At 46.1% G+C, this 17,167-nt stretch overlaps 1 protein-coding gene across 2 annotated transcripts in view; it reads right to left on the reverse strand.

Annotated features, from left to right (window-relative positions):
• itpr2 (inositol 1,4,5-trisphosphate receptor, type 2) overlaps positions 1-15,557 on the reverse strand; it is a 265,818-nt gene extending 250,261 nt beyond the window's left edge. For both annotated transcript variants that reach the window (XM_072562332.1, XM_072562331.1), the window contains exon 1: positions 15,200-15,557. In XM_072562332.1, coding sequence (XP_072418433.1) covers positions 15,200-15,288 — 89 coding nt within the window. In that variant the 5' untranslated portion in view covers positions 15,289-15,557. The remainder of the gene's footprint in view (positions 1-15,199) is intronic.
• Positions 15,558-17,167: the final 1,610 nt, after the last annotated feature.

Raw genomic sequence — 17,167 nt, forward strand, 5'->3', positions numbered from 1 at the left:
CACTACTCTCTCACACCCTTACAGCGAAAAAAGAAGTCTTGCTGACAAGTCAAATAGAGAACTTGTAGAAGATTAGTCTCATATATTAGAATCCTTCTCGTAGTTAATACATTGCAAATGTGGATAGAATTGGATACCCACTTCTGAACTGGGCTGAGACAAACAGAAAAGGTATTCAGGATACGATTCAGGGAAGAAAGGCCTCAGAACTCAACTACAGGTTTCAATCCCTTGATCAGAAATTAGATTAGATTACTTACAGTGTGGAAACAGGCCCCTCGGCCCAACAAGTCCACACCGCCCCGCCGAAGCGCAACCCACCCATACCCCTACATCTACATTTACCCCTTACCTAACACTATGGGCAATTTAGCATGGCCAATTCACCTGGCCTGCACATCTTTGGACTGTGGGAGGAAACCGGAGCACCCGGAGGAAACCCACGCAGACACAGGGAGAACATGCAAACTCCACACAGTCAGTCACCAAACTCCACCAGTTCACACTAAACTTCACTCCACACCCTCTGTAAATGCTACAATACCAGTTACTGTACATGTGCACTCATATAGGACAGGTCAGGGAATCTGCAGTCCCCTAAGTGTGTGTGGTGGGTGGGTGGGGGGTGGGGGAGGGGGGGATCCAGTGAGAAGGATTAAAGGGATCTTCAATCTTCATCTTGCGATGAAAATGAACTCACACTGACTCCCCGTTAATGTTGGTGACACGGTTTCCTGGAACGGTCATCTCTCTGTCAGCTGGTGCAGCGTTTACAGGACCAAGAAGCCCCTGTCAGGAAGGGTAATCACACAACATGGTGGCTCAGTGGTTAGCACTGCTGCCTCACGGCGCCAGGAACCTGGGTTCGATTCCAGCCTTGGGCGACTGTCAGTCTGTGTTTCCTCCGGGTGCTCCAGATTCCTCCCACAATCTAAAGATGTGCAGGTTAGGTGGATTGGCCATACTAAATTTCCACATTATGTTCAGGGATGTATAGCTAGTTGGAATGTGGGAAATGTAGGGTTATAGGGGGTGGGGTGTGATGGTTCTGGGTGGTATAGTCTTCAGAGGGTCACCATAACCTTGATAGGCCAAAATGGCCTGCTTCCACACCGTAGGGATTCTAATGACGGGCGGATTTTTTTCCCCCACACCATTCATTCACGAAATGTGGAATTCACTAGCTGGGTCAGCATTTACCTTGAGGAAATGGTGATGCAGGGTTGAATGGTATTAAGCAGGATTGTATTCAGGGACACACGTATTGTCTCGCTCTCTCTGGAGATGTAGCAGAGGTTAAAATACAACTCATTTGAAAAATTGCCTCATATTTCTTGATATTATGAAAATTGACTCCTGATTAAATGACACTTGATCATAGTTCGTAGCAGAGTTCTCTTTCAATTCTCCACATATTACCCTTTTAAATCAAAGTTCGCAATTCCAGCAAACATACATCACCCAAGCATGAACTGGAATGCCTGCATAGGTCTGGTTTTCTGGGGCCCATGGTCACCAGTGTCAATTATATCAAAGGCTACTTGGTTTATTGTTGATTTGCGTGCAGTCGTAACTTATGATGACCCAGTAATTCCAGAAAGTGTACACACAAAACGCAAGGAAAACTGTTCAGCTTTGAAAATATTACACTATCATATTCTGCCATAAAGCCAAAACATCACCCCCTCAAATGGTCAATGCTACTTCTGCCACATTTGCGTGCGCCATTCCCTAGTTCCAGACAGATCCAGAGCTCACACATTTCATCATTACACCACTCTCAAATAGTGTCTTCAAAACAGTCACAGGAGATTAACCAGACACTGAGGCCGAAGAGGAAATATTAGAACAGATTGGACAAAGAAGTAGGTTTTAAGCAGTGACTACAAGTTGGCAAGTTCTAACAAAGTCGGGATCGAGTAAATCCCTAAAGGCATATAAAGGCAGCAGGAGCATACTGAAAAGGAAAATCAGGAGGGCAAAAAGGGGACATGAGATAGCTTTGGCAAATAGAGTTAAGGAGAATCCAAAGGGATTCTATAAATATATTGAGGATGAAAGGGTAACTAGGGAGAGAATAGGGCCCCTCAAAGATCAGCAAGGCAGCCTTTGTGTGGAACCACAGGAGTTACTAAACGAGTATTTTGTATCAGTGTTTAGCATGGAGAAGGACATGGAAGATATAGATTAGATTAGATTCTCTACAGTGTGGAAACAGGCCGTTCGGCCCAACAAATCCACACCGCCCCTCCGAAGAGAAACCCACCCAAACCCATTCCCCTACCCTATATTTATCCCTGACTAATGCACCTGACACTAAGGGCAATTTTGTATAGCCAATTCACCTAACCGGCACATTTTTGGACTGTGGGAGGAAAACCGAACATCCAGAGGAAACCCACGCAGACACGGGGAGAATGTGCAAACTCCACACAGACAGTTGGGAATCGAACTCAGGACCCTGGTGCTGTGAGGCAGCTGTGCTAACTACTGGGCCACCTGTAGGGAAATAAATAGTGAGATCTTTAAAAATGTCCATATTACAGAGGTGGTGTTGCTGGACGTTTTAAAATGCAGAAAGGTGAATAAACCTCTGAGACCTGATCAGGTGTACCCTAGAGCTCTGTGGGAAGTTAGGGAAGTGATTGCTGGGCCCCTTGCTGAGATACCAGTGTCATTGTTAGTGAGGTGCCAAACGTGGTGCCACTGTTTAAGAAAGGTGGTAAGGAAAAACCAGGGAAATATAGACCAGTGAGCCTGACGTCAGTAATGGGCAAGTTGTTGGAGGGGATTCTGAGGGGCAGGATTTGCATGTATTTGGAAAGGAAAGGACTGATTAGGGATGGTCAACAAAGCTTTGTGCGTGGGAAATTGTGTCTCGCTAACTTGATTGAGTGTATTTTAAAGAACTCCCTAACTTGATTGAGTTTTTTGAAAAAGTGACAAGAAAGGATTGATGAAGGTGGTGGAAATTATCTACATGCACCTCAGCAAGGCTTTCGACAAGGTTCCGCACTGTAGGCTGGTCAGCAGGGTTAGATCACATGGAATACAGGGGAAGCTTGCCATTTGGATACAAAGTCGGCTCGAAGGTAAGAGACAGAGGGTGATAGTGGAAGGTTGTTTCTCTGAATGGAGGACTGTGACCAGCAGTGCCACGTAGATCACCATCTTATTTTTGACTTTTTTGTAATTATCTCTCTGCCGTAATCGGATCATAGCTCATCCCTTTACTTGCTATTCAGCTTTACTCACACCATCTGACACTTTAGATCACTTGCAGAGGCTTGTTATTCAGCCTGTCAACACTCCACTCACCAGTTGTACGATCTTTTGACACTCAATCACCTGGAATTATCTTGCAATTATCTCTCTGCCAAATATTCTGTGCCTGTACACTTCCCTCCGCTCCACCTGATGAAGGAGCAGCACTCCGAAAGTTTGTCGTTTCAAATAAACCTGTTGGACTATAACCTGGTGTCATGTGACCTCTGACATGGTCCACCCCAGTGCAATACCGGCACCTCCACGCCATCTCTGCTAGAGGAACAATATTGTTAAACTCAAAAAATTGCAAAAGATATTTGAAAGGATGCTGCTGGGGTTGGAGGGTTTGAGCTACAGGAACAGGATGTATATGCCGGGGCTATTTTCCTTGCAGCGATGGAGGCTAAGGGGGTGACCTTACAAAATAATGACGGCCATGCAAAGGTCTTTTACTCTGGGTAGGGGAGCTCAAAACTAGAGGAAGTCGGTTTGGGTGCGAGAGAGGCGAGATTGAAAAGGGAGCTGAGTGGTAACTTTTCCGTGCAGAGGGTGTATGGAAGAAACTGCCAGAGGAAGCAGTGCAGGCTGGTACAACATTTAAAAGGCATTCTGGATGGGCACATGAATGGGAAGAGTGGGGTGGCACAATGGTTAGCACTGCTGCCTCAGTGCAAGGGACCTGGGTTCAATTCCTACCTCGGGTGACCGTGTGGGTTTCCTCTGGGTGCTCCGGTTTCCACCCACAGTCCAAGGATATGGGGGTTGGGTGATTCGGCCGTGCTAAATTGCCCATAGTGTTAGGTGCATTAGTCAGGGGCAAATATAGGATAGAGAATGGGTCTGGGTGGGTTATTCTTCGGAGGGTCGGTGTGGACTGGTTGGGCAGAAGGGCTTATTTCTATATCGTAGGGAATCTAATCTAGTCTAAGTTTGTCGAGATATGGACCAAGTGCTGGCATGGGGACTAGATCAGTTTGAGATATCGAGACAGCATGGATGAGTTGAACCAAACAGTTGGTTTCTGTGCTATACGACTCTGTGGTGAAATTTGCTACGTGAGAAAACACAATTGAGAGATAATTTCACTGCTGACCATTTTGGCAGGGAGAACGAAGAGTGAGGGATTACAGAAATCGGAGATGCAGAGGGATCTGGATTTCTGAGGTTTTCACAAAGACATACAGCCAAAGTTCCATAAGCCGTGAGAGCAGCAGCTCCGAGATACTACCCATTAATTCCCGGCTTTGGAAGATGCTGCCACAGGCCGGTCTCCGAGGCCCACGCAGCCGGATAGAAAAATTAGAGGGATCGCTGACAGCTACAGCAAAGAAGGAAGAAAACTTGTAGAATATTACAATTTATCACAAAGGAAACAGAGTCCAAAAGCAAAGAGATTTTTCGGTTCCCTACAGTGTGGAAACGGGCCCTTTGGCCCAACCAGTCCGCACCGACCCTCCAGAGAGTAACCCACCCAGACCCATTTCTTTTTGACTAATGCACCTAACACTATGGGCAATTTAGATTAGATTACTTATGGCGTGGAAACAGGCCCCTTCAGCCCAACAAGTCCACATCGACCCACCGAAGCGCAACCCACCCATACGTTTACCCTTCACCTAACACCACAGGCAATTTAGCATAGCCAATTGACCTGACCTGCACATCTTTGGACTGTGGGAGGAAACTGGAGCACCCAGAGGAAACCCACATAGACACGGGGAGAATGTGCAAACTCCACACAGTCAGTCAGTCGCCTGAGGTGGGAATTGAACCCGGTTCTCTGGCACTGTGAGGCAGCAGTGCTCACCACTGTGCCGCCCATGGAGTTACACAGGGTACTGGTGAGACTACACCTGGAATACTGTGGACATACTGGTCTCTTCATTTAAAGAAGGAAAGATGCAGTTCAGAGAAAATTTACAAGACTAAATGGGCAGATTGTCTTATGAGGAATAGTTGAACAGGAATAGGCCGACACCGCTGCTTAAAAACAAGGGGTAGCCCATTTAATAGAGGGAGGAGGTGAAATTATATTTCCTCACAGAGGGTTCAGTGTTTTCAGAACTCACTTCCTGGTGGAGAGAGCAATCTTTGAATATTTTCAAGGCAGACGTGAATAGATTCTTATGATGCAAGGGGAGGAGTCAAAGGTTAATCAGGGCAAGGTGTTTTGAGGTTACAATCAGATCAGCCATGAACAGGCTCAAGGGGCTGAATGGCCTACTCAGGTTTGTAAGAGAGAAAGTCAGAGGCATTTCAGGAGGCAATTGAAAACATTACGACCCTGGTAACAGAAAGGCAGTGGCAAATGAAGGGACTGTAACACACAAGGCCAGGACTAGAGGGACACATTCCCAGAGGCCTTCAGGAGGTTATAGAGCTCTGCAAGGGTGAGGCCATGCAGGAGTTTGGACAGGAGAATGAGAAACGTAAAACTGAGGCCTCACCTCACCAGGAGATACTGTCGAGTCAGCACCTACAAGAGCACTAAGAGTCAATCAGTGACAGTCAGGATACAGGCAGGACAGCTTTCAAAAGACAGTGAATTTGAATAATCTGGCCTGGGATTAACAATATGCATGAGACATACATCTATTTCAGCACATTAAACCGACAATTCTTCACATTTCACTTTAGTCAATTACAAATTACTGATGTAAACAAGACTGGAACCACTGGCCAATTCCAATACAAAATGGCTTAACTTTATAGGCTCCTTAGATTGTAATAAAGTAATCAAGAAAGACAGAGTGGTTGGCATGACTAGGGGACCTCCTAATTAAACACAAAGGACTCAATACATCGCATCCTGCCTAAATACACAACGTCCTTAAGTATACAATTAAACTGTCTCCAGTACAATTAAGGCCAACCTCCCACCCTTCCTCATGGCTTTAGGAACACTATCAATCACATGCTACTGCTAATGGATTAGGCCAGACCGTATACATCAGTAATGACTTAACTGGTCTACAGGAGGTGGGGGTCTTTCAGCTGACACTCTCCGGCAAGACTCCAGCAATCCCTCGGATGATTATGACAGACCGCACAGCACTACTTTGATGAGCAAGGATGATTCCAGCAGTACCCACCTCAATATTTAATCTGTTGACCAACCTCAAAACAAAACAGACTGATCTTTATCACACTGCTGATTATGGGGGGGGGGGGGGTTGCTGTGAGCACATTTTCTCTGGTGTTTCCCACATTACTGCAGTCGCTCAGCCCTCTGAGGACTTGAATGGTGCTACTTAAACAGAAAAAGCATAATTTCTTCATAAACAAAACAAGACAAAGGCTGGTCAAAGTTAGAAGTTTTGCAGCTCCTGATGGCCTTCAGTCAGAAATAGTGTGTGTTAAGGACTGTGACACAATGCTGTGCCACACAGTCAGCCCAGTTGATGTGACTGCACGGCAAGCTAAAGAGACAAGACAAATTCATAGAATTATAATGTGGAAGCAGGCCATTCAGCTTCCACATTAACCCATCCCATATCCCATCCCTGTAACCCTGCATTTCCCATGGCCAATCCACCTGACTTGCACATCTTTGGACTGTGGGAGGAAACCCCACACAGACACGGGGAGAACATGAAAACTCCACACAGACAGTCACCCAAGGTTGGAATCGAACTCGGGTCCTTGATGCTGTGAGGCAGCAATGCTAACCACTCAGCCACAACAACTCACATTTGGATAGCACCTTTTAAAATAGATGCTATTTTAAAATTAGATTAGATTAGATTACTTACAGTGTGGAAACAGGCCCTTCGGCCCAACAAGTCCACACCAACCCGCCGAAGCGCAACCCACCCATTCCCCTACATTTACCCCTTTACCTAACACTACGGGCAATTTAGCATGGCCAATTCACCTAACCTGCACATCTTTGGACTGTGGGAGGAAACCGGAGCATCCGGAGGAAACCCACGCAGACACGGGGAGAACGTGCAAACTCCACACAGTCAGTCGCCTGAGTCAGGAATTGAACCCGGGTCTCTGGCGCTGTGAGGCAGCAGTGCTAACCACTGTGCCACCGTCCCACCTTGATAGCAAAGCACTTCACAGGAGCACTGTTAAGAAAGGTTTTCGGGTCAGGTGAAAAGGGAGATTCAAAGGACACTCTGATAAGAGGGAAGAGAGGTGTAGGGAGGGAATTTCAGAGTTACACTGTTGGCACACCTATCAATGGTGGCACCAAACAGGATCAGCAGGATGCCATCTCCTGTGAAAATAAAACATCACATCACTCTTGCACTGAGCGACAGGGACATCAGCAGCATTTTAGGAGGCTGTTACATCGTGGTAACACCATTGGACAATTAATCCAGAGGCTCAGGCTAATGCTTCAAGGACCTGGGTTCAAATCTCACCACGGCAGCTGGTGAGATTTAAATAAAAATCAATAGATCAGAAATATTAAATTAGGCTCAGTGATTGCAACCATGAAAACTACATTCAACTGTCATTAAAAAAACCCATCAGGTCATCTAATACCTTTTAGGGCAACTCACCACCACCTTCTCAAAGGCAATTAGGAACGGGCAATAGATGTCAAGCAGCCAGTGACACCCACTTCCCACAAATGAATACATTTCAAAAATCAGCCATTCTTACCTGGTCTGGACGACATGTAACTCCAGACCCACGGTAATGTGGCTGACTCTGGTCTGCCTCTGACATGCCCTAACAAAGTACTCAGGCCAATTCAAGATGGATGACAAATCTTGGTCTTGCCAGGGACCTTCAAGTCATAACAGTATACAGTAAAGATTGGGCCTTCCAGCCCATCAAGTCTATACCATCCCACAAGTGAATTAGAAAGAATCTGGGTTAGATTCCTTTTTGTTTTGAGATTTCCTACAGTGTAGAAACAGGCCCTTCGGCCCAACAAGTTCACACTGACCACCAAAGAGTAACCCATCCAGACCCATTCCACTACATTTTACCCCTAACTAATGCACCTAACACTACGGGCAATTTAGCATGGCCAATTCACCTGACCTGCACAGCTTTTGGACTGTGGGAGGAAACCGGAGCACCTGGGGGAAACCCACACAGACTCAGGAAGAACGTGCAAACTCCACACAGAGTCGCCCAAGGCTGGAGCCTAGGCCTTTGGCGCTGTGAGGCCGGAGTGCCAACCACTGAGCCACCGAGCTGTTAATGAGATACCTAAAGGGATTTCCAGGCTGCCTCTCGATCAATGCTTCTTCATTAACTTGGCCCTAATTTAAAAAGGAGCTCAATTAGACCCTGCTCCTCTATCTCCAAAGACTCACCTGGGATGACATTGCCAGACCGCATTGCCACCTCGCCTCCCTCCCTTATCTCCTGCATGTCGGCACCAAAGACTTGTATTAAATAACCTTCCAGTGACACACCAGGACCCTCAGTGTAGAAGTTCATTCACTATCTATTGCGTTTTCTTAAATAAAGAGTTTCACTATAAAAGTTTAGTTGGCACCAGAAGACAGAGGTCCACTGAAAATGAAGGGTAATTAGCACATTCTCCAAGCTTTCACAGATCTACAAATTGTCCCTGTTGGGAATTTTGATGGTTGGCAGGATTGTCTTTCTAATCAGTCAGAAACACCAGCCTCAGGCAGTGCTTTCATCCTGAATTCCAGTGAGTCGGCTTCACTCCTTGAAACAACAGAAATGGCGATAAGCTTATCGCTTCGAAAAGCTTGTGATTTGTTGCTAATTTTTGAAATGAGGCACACTTTCCATTGCAATTTCTTTTACAAATGGAGATGCCATACCTAAATCATCTTACGAAGTTAGTACTATTAGGAGGGGATGAGATTAGATTTGGAGTTATGGAGCCATACTGCATTGAAACAGACTCTTCGGTCCAACTCGTCCTTGCTGACCAGATATCCTAAGTAAATTAGTCCCATTGCCAGCATTTGGCCCATATCCCTCCAAACCCTTCCTATTCACATGCCTTTTCAATGTTGTAATTGTATCAGCCTCCACCACTTCCTCTGGCAGCTCATTCCATACATGCACCACCCTCTGCGTGAAAACGTTGCCCTTTAGGTCCCTTTTAAATCTTGCCCCTCCCACCCTAAACCTATGCCCTCTAGCTTTGGACTCCCCTAGCCCAGGGAAAAGTCCTGGTCTATTTACCCTATCCATGCCCCTCATGATTTTTATAAACCTCTATAAGGTCAGCCCTCAGCCTCCAACGTTCCAGGTTAAACAGCCCTAGCCTATTCAGCCCTTCCCTATAGCTCATTTGATTAGATTTAGATTTATCATCAAAAAATACAGTGAAAAGTGTTTTTTCACACGTTATACGCAAAGTATCACCACGCTCCGATGCCTTGAAACACTGAATACAATGGCAGACTTTACTGCAATAGAATTCATCTCTCTCTCTTGTTCCTCCTCCACTGATCCTCCAGCCACTGCTTGACATCGACCGAGATCTCTGTAACAGGTTCCCAGGACCCCGTTACCAGTCTCTGCCTCTGCCACAAGGGAGTTACCCTGCCCTTAGTCACAGGGCTCCAGGTATACATGCAACCCAGCCCTCCTTTCACGTGCACCAAAGAGAGAGAGAAGGAACGTGGACATGATGTAGAGGTGCCAGTGTTGGACTGGGGTGGGCAAAGTTAAAAATCACATTGGGACTATAACCTGGTGCTGCGTGATTTTTAACGAAGACCGTGGAAGAATTCTGCACGTCCCATTTTGACTTCGGCGTACTCTCGATACTTCTAACGTACAGTGCATCCGTTCCACTCTGTCAGTCACAGGATGATAGAAACAAAAAGGCCATTCAGCCCCTTGAACTGGTTCTGCCTTTCATGGCTGATCAGTATCTGGACTCTAATCCACCACCAGACAGTCATAGAGATCTACAGCATACAAACCGACCCTGCAGTCCACAGTTCCCTTATGATTAAAAACCATTACCAACAAAAACCTATCTATCTCAGGCATAGAATTTTCAGTTGAGCAAAACTGAAAACTGGGTGGCACAGTGGTTAGCACTGCTGCCTCACAGCGCCAGAGACCCGGGTTCAATTCCCGCCTCAGGCGACTGACTGTGTGGAGTTTGCACGTTCTCCCCGTGTCTGCGTGGGTTTCCTCCAAGTGCTCCGGTTTCCTTCCACAGTCCAAAGATGTGCAGGTCAGGTAAATTGGCCATGGTAAATTGCCTGTAGTGTTAGGTAAGGGGTAAATGTAGGGGTATGGGTGGGTTGCGCTTCGGCGGGTCGGTGTGGACTTGTTGGGCCGAAGGGCCTGTTTCCACACTAAGTAATCTAATCTAAAAAACAACATTTTGGGAGAAGCAGCATTCCTGTCATTAACCTCAGATGGTCGACCTATACTCCCTCCTTGTTTCAGGCTCCGCCACCAGAGAAAATAGCTTGTCTCTGTCAAAACAGTCAACTCCTTGAATCATTATACATGTCTCAATTTGATCGCCCCTTAATCCTCTGTACTTAAGGCAATACAAGCTTCCCCTTTTCACCTGGTCCTTGTACCTTAACGTGGAAGTGATGGTGGTGCAGTGGTGAAGTCACTGGACGCGTAGTTTCAGACGCTCAGGTTATCACACTGGGGCCACGGTTCACTTCCCCAATGGCAGCCAGTGGGAATTTACATTCAATTATTAAAACCCTGGAAATTGAAAACTGGTCTCAATGGTGGTGGCCATAAAACAATCACCAATTGTAAAAACCCATCTGTTTTTTTCCATAATGCCCTTTAGGGAAGGAAACTGCCATCCTTACCTGGTCTGGCCTACATGTGACTCCAGACACACAGCAGTGTAGCTGACAACTGAAAGCATTGGTCAAGCAAGCCAGAGGGCATTTAGTTCAAGGGACAATTAGGGATGGGTAATGCATTCTGGCCTGGCCCGTGTGAAATAACCTAACCCTGGTGTTATTCTGATCAATCAGCCACTCCAAGGTTAAGATATCTTTCTGGAGGGGGAAGTGCTGAACACAGTATTCCAGATATGGTGTCCTTATGATTCCAGAAGTGCATAAAGCATCCAGGAGGAATCATGAGCTGTTTAGCAATAGCATTACAAGTGACGTCCCTTACCCAAGTCTCTAAATGAGAGTTTTCTAACTGACAAATGAGACATGGATTGTATGTAAATCTGATTAAATTTTGACCAGATTCAATGAAAACAAGAACACTGCAAGACCGCACCCTTGACATTCAACAGTGTTACCATCACTGAATCCCCCACTATCATCATCCTGGGGGTTATCATTGACTAGAAACTTCACTGGATTCACCACATAAACAGAGTGGCTACAAGAGGAGGCCAGGGGCTAGGAATACTGTGGTGAGTAACTCACTTCCTGACTCCTCAAAACCTGCCCACCATCTACAAGGCACAAGTCAGGAGTGGGATGGAATACTCCCCACTTGCCTGGATGGGTGTAGCTCCAACAACACTCAAGCAGCTTGACACCATCCAGGACAAAGCAGTCTGCTTGATTGGCACCACAACAACAAGCATCCAATCGCTCCACCACCTATGCCCAGTAGCAGCAGTGTGTACTATCTATAAGATGCACTGCAGAAATTCAGCAAAGATCCTCAGACAGCGCCTTCCAAATCCACGACCACTTCCATCGAGAAGGACAAGAACAGCAAATATAAATGGGAACACCACTATCTTCAAGTTCCCCTCAAAGTCACTCAGCATCCTGACTTGGAAATAGATCACTTGTTCCTCCACGGTCATTGAGTCAAAATCCAATTCCCTCGCCAATGGCATTGTGGGTCAACCCACAGCAGGTGGACTGCAGCGGCTCAAGAAAGCAGCTCACCCCCACCTTCTCAAGGGCAACTAACTAGGGACGGGCAATAAATGCTGACCCAGCCAGCAATACCCACATCCCACAAAATGAATAAATAAATAAATAAAAAGTGCAGATTCAACAAACATACAATAAACTTATCTGTACTTTAAACCTTTTTCACAATTATAAATCTCAAAAAATGCCACTCATTGTAATGTGGAATCCAATAGCTCACTAGATATCACAGTGTGGAAGTGAACACTCCATTTGCAAAACTTGCTGAGACTCAACTGAAGCAGGATTCACTGTGGACACTCAATAATGGGCTTCCTGTATTACAGTCAGGCCTGGGGTTTTGCATTGAAGGACAAGCTCAGGCAAGAGAATATAGAGTTATACAGCACGGAAACAGACTCTTCGGTCCAACTCATCCATGCCGACCGGATATCCTAAATCAATCTAGTCCCATTTGCCAGCATTTGGCCAATATCCCTCCAAACCCTTCATATTCACATACCCATCCAGATGCCTTTTAAGTGTTGTAATTGTACTATCCTCCGCCATTTCCCCTGGCAGCCCATTCCATACACATACCGCCCTCTCTGGAAATATTGCCCCTTAAGTCCCTTTTATATTCCCCCCCCCCACCTTAAACCTATGCCATCTAGGTTTGTACTCACCTACCTGGGGTAAAGACCTTGTCTATTTACCCTATCCATGCTCATGATCTTACAAACCTAACAAGGTCACCCCTGAGCCTCTGACACTCCAGGGAAAACAGCCCTAGCCTCTCCCTGTAGCTCAAATCCTCCAAACCCTGGCAACATCCGTGTAAATCTTTTCTGAACCTCTCAAGTTTACCATCCTTGAGATTCCATCGTGGCCTAACCAATGTCCTGTACAGCCTCAACATGACCTCCCAACTCTTCTACTCAATGCACTGATCAATAAAGGCAAACATACCAAACACCAGTGGTGGCTCAGTGGTTAGCACTGCTACCTCACAGCGCCAGGGACCCGGGTTCAATTCCTGCTTTGGGCAACTGTCTGTGTGGAGTTTGCACATTCTTCCCGTGTCTGTGTGGGTTTCCTCCGGGTGCTCCGGTTTCCTCCCACAGTCCAAAGATGTGCATGTTAGGTGAATTGGCTGTGCTAAATTGCCCAAATTGTTCAGAGATGCCTGGGTTAGATACGTTAGTCAGGGGAAAATATGGGGAAATGGATTTGGGCGGGTTACTCTTCAGAGGGTCAGTGTGGACTTGTTGGGCCGAATGGCCCGTTTCCCCACTGTAGGGAATCTACTGCCTTCACTATCCTGTCTACCTGTGATTCCACTTTCAAGGAAATATGAACATGCACTTGAAGGACTCTTTGGTTATTAACACTCCCCAGGACCTTCTTATTAAGTGTATAAGTCGTACCCGGATTTGCCTTTGCAAAAGGCAGCACCTCATGTTTTTTGTACTCCTCAGCCCATTTGCCCATCTGATCAAAATCCCATTGTACTCTGAGATACCTTGTCAGAGACCAAGGCATCATTCACAAAACAGACACTGCACGAGAAATCTCCCTCCCCACAAATAAAACTGACCCACAGTCAAAGATTTCTTGTAGCCCAGGACATCCCCCAGTTGAATTAAGCAAAGAGTGCCTGTCTGACCAATAGTAGCCGATCAGTCTATGCGTTGCACACAAGAGAGAGTGGTATGTCAGTAAACAGGACCCTGGCACCCAGTGACTATGGTGCACAGCCATTGCACATGCCCCAGGTACTTTCTCAACCAATCCCCAACACGCAGCGTTCCCCCTGGTAATCCTGAACAATGATCATCCCCTGACCAAACCAACCAAGACAGAGAGAAGAAAGTGAGGACTACAGCTGCCAGAGATCAGAGTTGAGTGTGTGATACTGCTGGAAAAGCACAGCAGGTCAGGCAGCATCCGAGGAGCAGGAGAGTCGACATTTCGGGCAAAAGGCCTTCATCACCCCCTCAGCTCACAAACCTCATTCCTGGTGAAGGGCTCTCACCCGAAACGTCGACTCTCCTGCTCCTTGGATGCTGCCTGACTTGCTGTACTTTCCCAGCAGCTCCACACTCTCCCCAAACACCAAGTCAGGTGACCTGCTCACAACCTGGTTGTGGGATCTTGCTATGTACATCGAGTGGGCTGCAGCTCCTTCCTACACGACCACGCCTTACGAACACACTTCCTTGGCTCCAATGTGCTCCATGACATGCTGCAATCCGGCCTGGTGCTACACAAATGCAGGTTGCTCTGTATTCCCCATTTTGAACTAATTTAACTCCAAACCCATGCCTGGCCCGAGACACAATTTGGCGTCTAATCAATTTCTCGCTCTGCTCTGTTAAGGACAAAATTTCTCACTCTCTCTGTGACCCCCAAATGTGTACAAACGGCCCTTTCCAAAACAAAAAGGCCCCCATTTCAAATTGGCCTAGAGGGGTTCCATATCTTACCAAGTACTTTATAACACTGCTCCCCCCAATGCCACCTAAAACAAAGTTGATCCAGTTACTACAGGTCAGACTTTTGCAGTCAAAGGGTGCAGGCCGGCGTGAGGGGAGGAATTGGTTTCGTCTTCACTTACAATAGAGAACTGCAAACTGAGAAATTAGGTGAAAATTCTAAGTGCAACAAGTCTGCCCCCACAGCGCGCACACACACACACAAAACTGCCGCTTGAGAGATTTCCGCTTTCTAAACGTTCCTTGATATGTATCTAATTAATCGGGCTTTTGTGGAGGAGCAGTTTGCCCTAAGTCGGGGGTAACGGAGGGGGAAAGAAGAGTCAAACATTCCCACCTTCCCCCTCCAAAACAAACACTCTAAGTGAGGGGAAGTCATGCCTGTTTAAAACATGGATTTAACCCTGTGCTGTATTGCAAAAACCACCTCGACATTTCAATATCATCTCATTTTACAGCCTCCCCTTTTTCTTAAAAAAATAAAGAAATCAGACTTCCGACTTTTGCCACAGCCTTGAATAAGGAAAAGGGGCCTTTGCCTGAACACGCAACACATGCAGTCAGCTTAACGTTGAAAGTTTTAGTCTGCACTTGAATCTCTTGCAGGAGGTTTTTGTGTGTGTCAGTTTTAGCTGCAACGCGTTCGGAAGTGGCACTCACCCCAGTGTGCTGATGAAGCCATTGACAGTCCCTTCGGCATACAGGGACACGATGTCCCCAATGTGGAGGAAGCTGGACAGTTTCTCCATTATCTCATCTTACTGAGGCTGAGAGAGAGGGAGGCTGAAGGACTCTACTCCCAGCCCTGTGACTGGACACACCAAGAGGGGAGAGCCGCAACAGGACTTGGCTGTCTCCCTGTAACTCACTCACTCTCACTCTTTCTTACTCTCACACTCCCCCCTCCCTCTCTCTCTCTCTCTCTCTCTCGTTCTGTGAACTCAGCCCAGAGCAGAAACAACCAAACTCAGAACACACACACACCAAAAGTAAAAATGAGACAAAAGCAGCAACGCGGAAGTGAGTGGAGGAATGTCATTCAGGGCTGGTTACTCCGCCCTCTTTCCTCCCAGCAAGTTCCCACATTGCTCTGATTAACTTCTGCAGCCCACAACTGGGCAAACACACACGTTCATAGGCAAGCCCTGGCCTAACGACAGTTCTGAAGCCACCCCAAAACAATAGCGTGCCTCCATTATTGCGGTTAAACTCTGCCTCTGCCTGGTCCTACTTATATGAGCATTTCATTTTATCATTTAGTTAAATATCTCCCAGTCTATCATCGACACCCACATTCCATGAACAAATGTAGGCCATTCAGCCCATCGAGTCTTTTCTGCTATTCAATGACCTGATAATCCTCAATTTCACTTTCCTCCCCTTGATCTTGTTACTAACTAAAAATCTGTCTCTCAGCCGTGAATATACTTAATGACCCAGCCTCGATAGAGGTAAAGAATTTGACAGATTCACAGCCCTCTAGAGGAATAATTTTTCCTCATACGCAATGTGCAACCCCCTTGACATTATGCCTTCTGGATCTAGACTCTCCCACAAGAGGAATGATTTGGAGATGCCGGTGTTGGACTGGGGTGGACAAAGTTAAAAATCACACAACACCAGGTTATAGTCCAACAGGTTTAATTGGAAGCACACTAGCTTTCGGAGTGAAACTCCTTCATCAGGTGGTTGTGGAGGGCACAATTATAAGGCACAGAATTTGTAGCAAAAATTTACAGTGTGATATAACTGAAATTATACGTTGAAAAATACCTTGATTAGAACATAGAACATAGCGCAGAACAGGCCATTCGGCCCTCAATGTTTGCACCTGTGAACTATTCTCAGCTCATCCCCCTACACTATCCCAAAATCATCCATGTGCTTATCTGTTGAGTCTTTTATCTGTTCGAATGCCATGATAGTTTCACTTCTTTCATGTGTAAATCACAAATACATTTTTTAAAAGTTGCATTCTCAAGTTAACTGTTACAATTGGTGTTAGCTAGACAATATGTTGAAGGTGTTAGCCCCCTTTTCACATCGACACTGTAAATTCCTGTGAGAATCTATATGTTTCAATAAAATCACCTCTTATTCTTCTCCACTCCAACGAGTACAGACTCAACCTACTTCACCTCTCCTCATAATTCAGTGCCTCCATATCTGAGGTCAGCCCAGTAAACCTTCTCTGAATTGTCTCCAATGCCAGGAGATAAGGGAATCAAAATGACTCAGGGTACTCCAGCTGCAGTCTGACTCATGCCTCGTATAGTTTTAGCAACCCTCCCCCCCCTACATTTATGCTCCATTCTCTTCAAAATAAAAACTATTTGCCTTCCCTGTTACCTGCTGAACTTAGATACTTTTTTTTTTGTGATTCATGCGCGGGGATCCCCAAATCCCTCTGTGTTGCAGCTTTCTGCAGTCTTTCCCCATTTAAATAATATCCAGCTCCTCTGTTCTTCCTGCATAACCTTACATTTCCCCACATTATATTCCACTTGTCCACTCCGTTAACCTTCTCTCTCCATCTGCAGACCCTCACCTTTTGTGTCATCCGCAAACTTCGGCGATACAAAATTCACTTTGTCATCCAAGTTGTGAATGTCTGTGATAACTAATTGT

This window comes from Chiloscyllium punctatum, chromosome 44 (genome assembly GCF_047496795.1).
Source record: "Chiloscyllium punctatum isolate Juve2018m chromosome 44, sChiPun1.3, whole genome shotgun sequence".
Taxonomy (NCBI): Eukaryota; Metazoa; Chordata; class Chondrichthyes; order Orectolobiformes; family Hemiscylliidae; genus Chiloscyllium; species Chiloscyllium punctatum.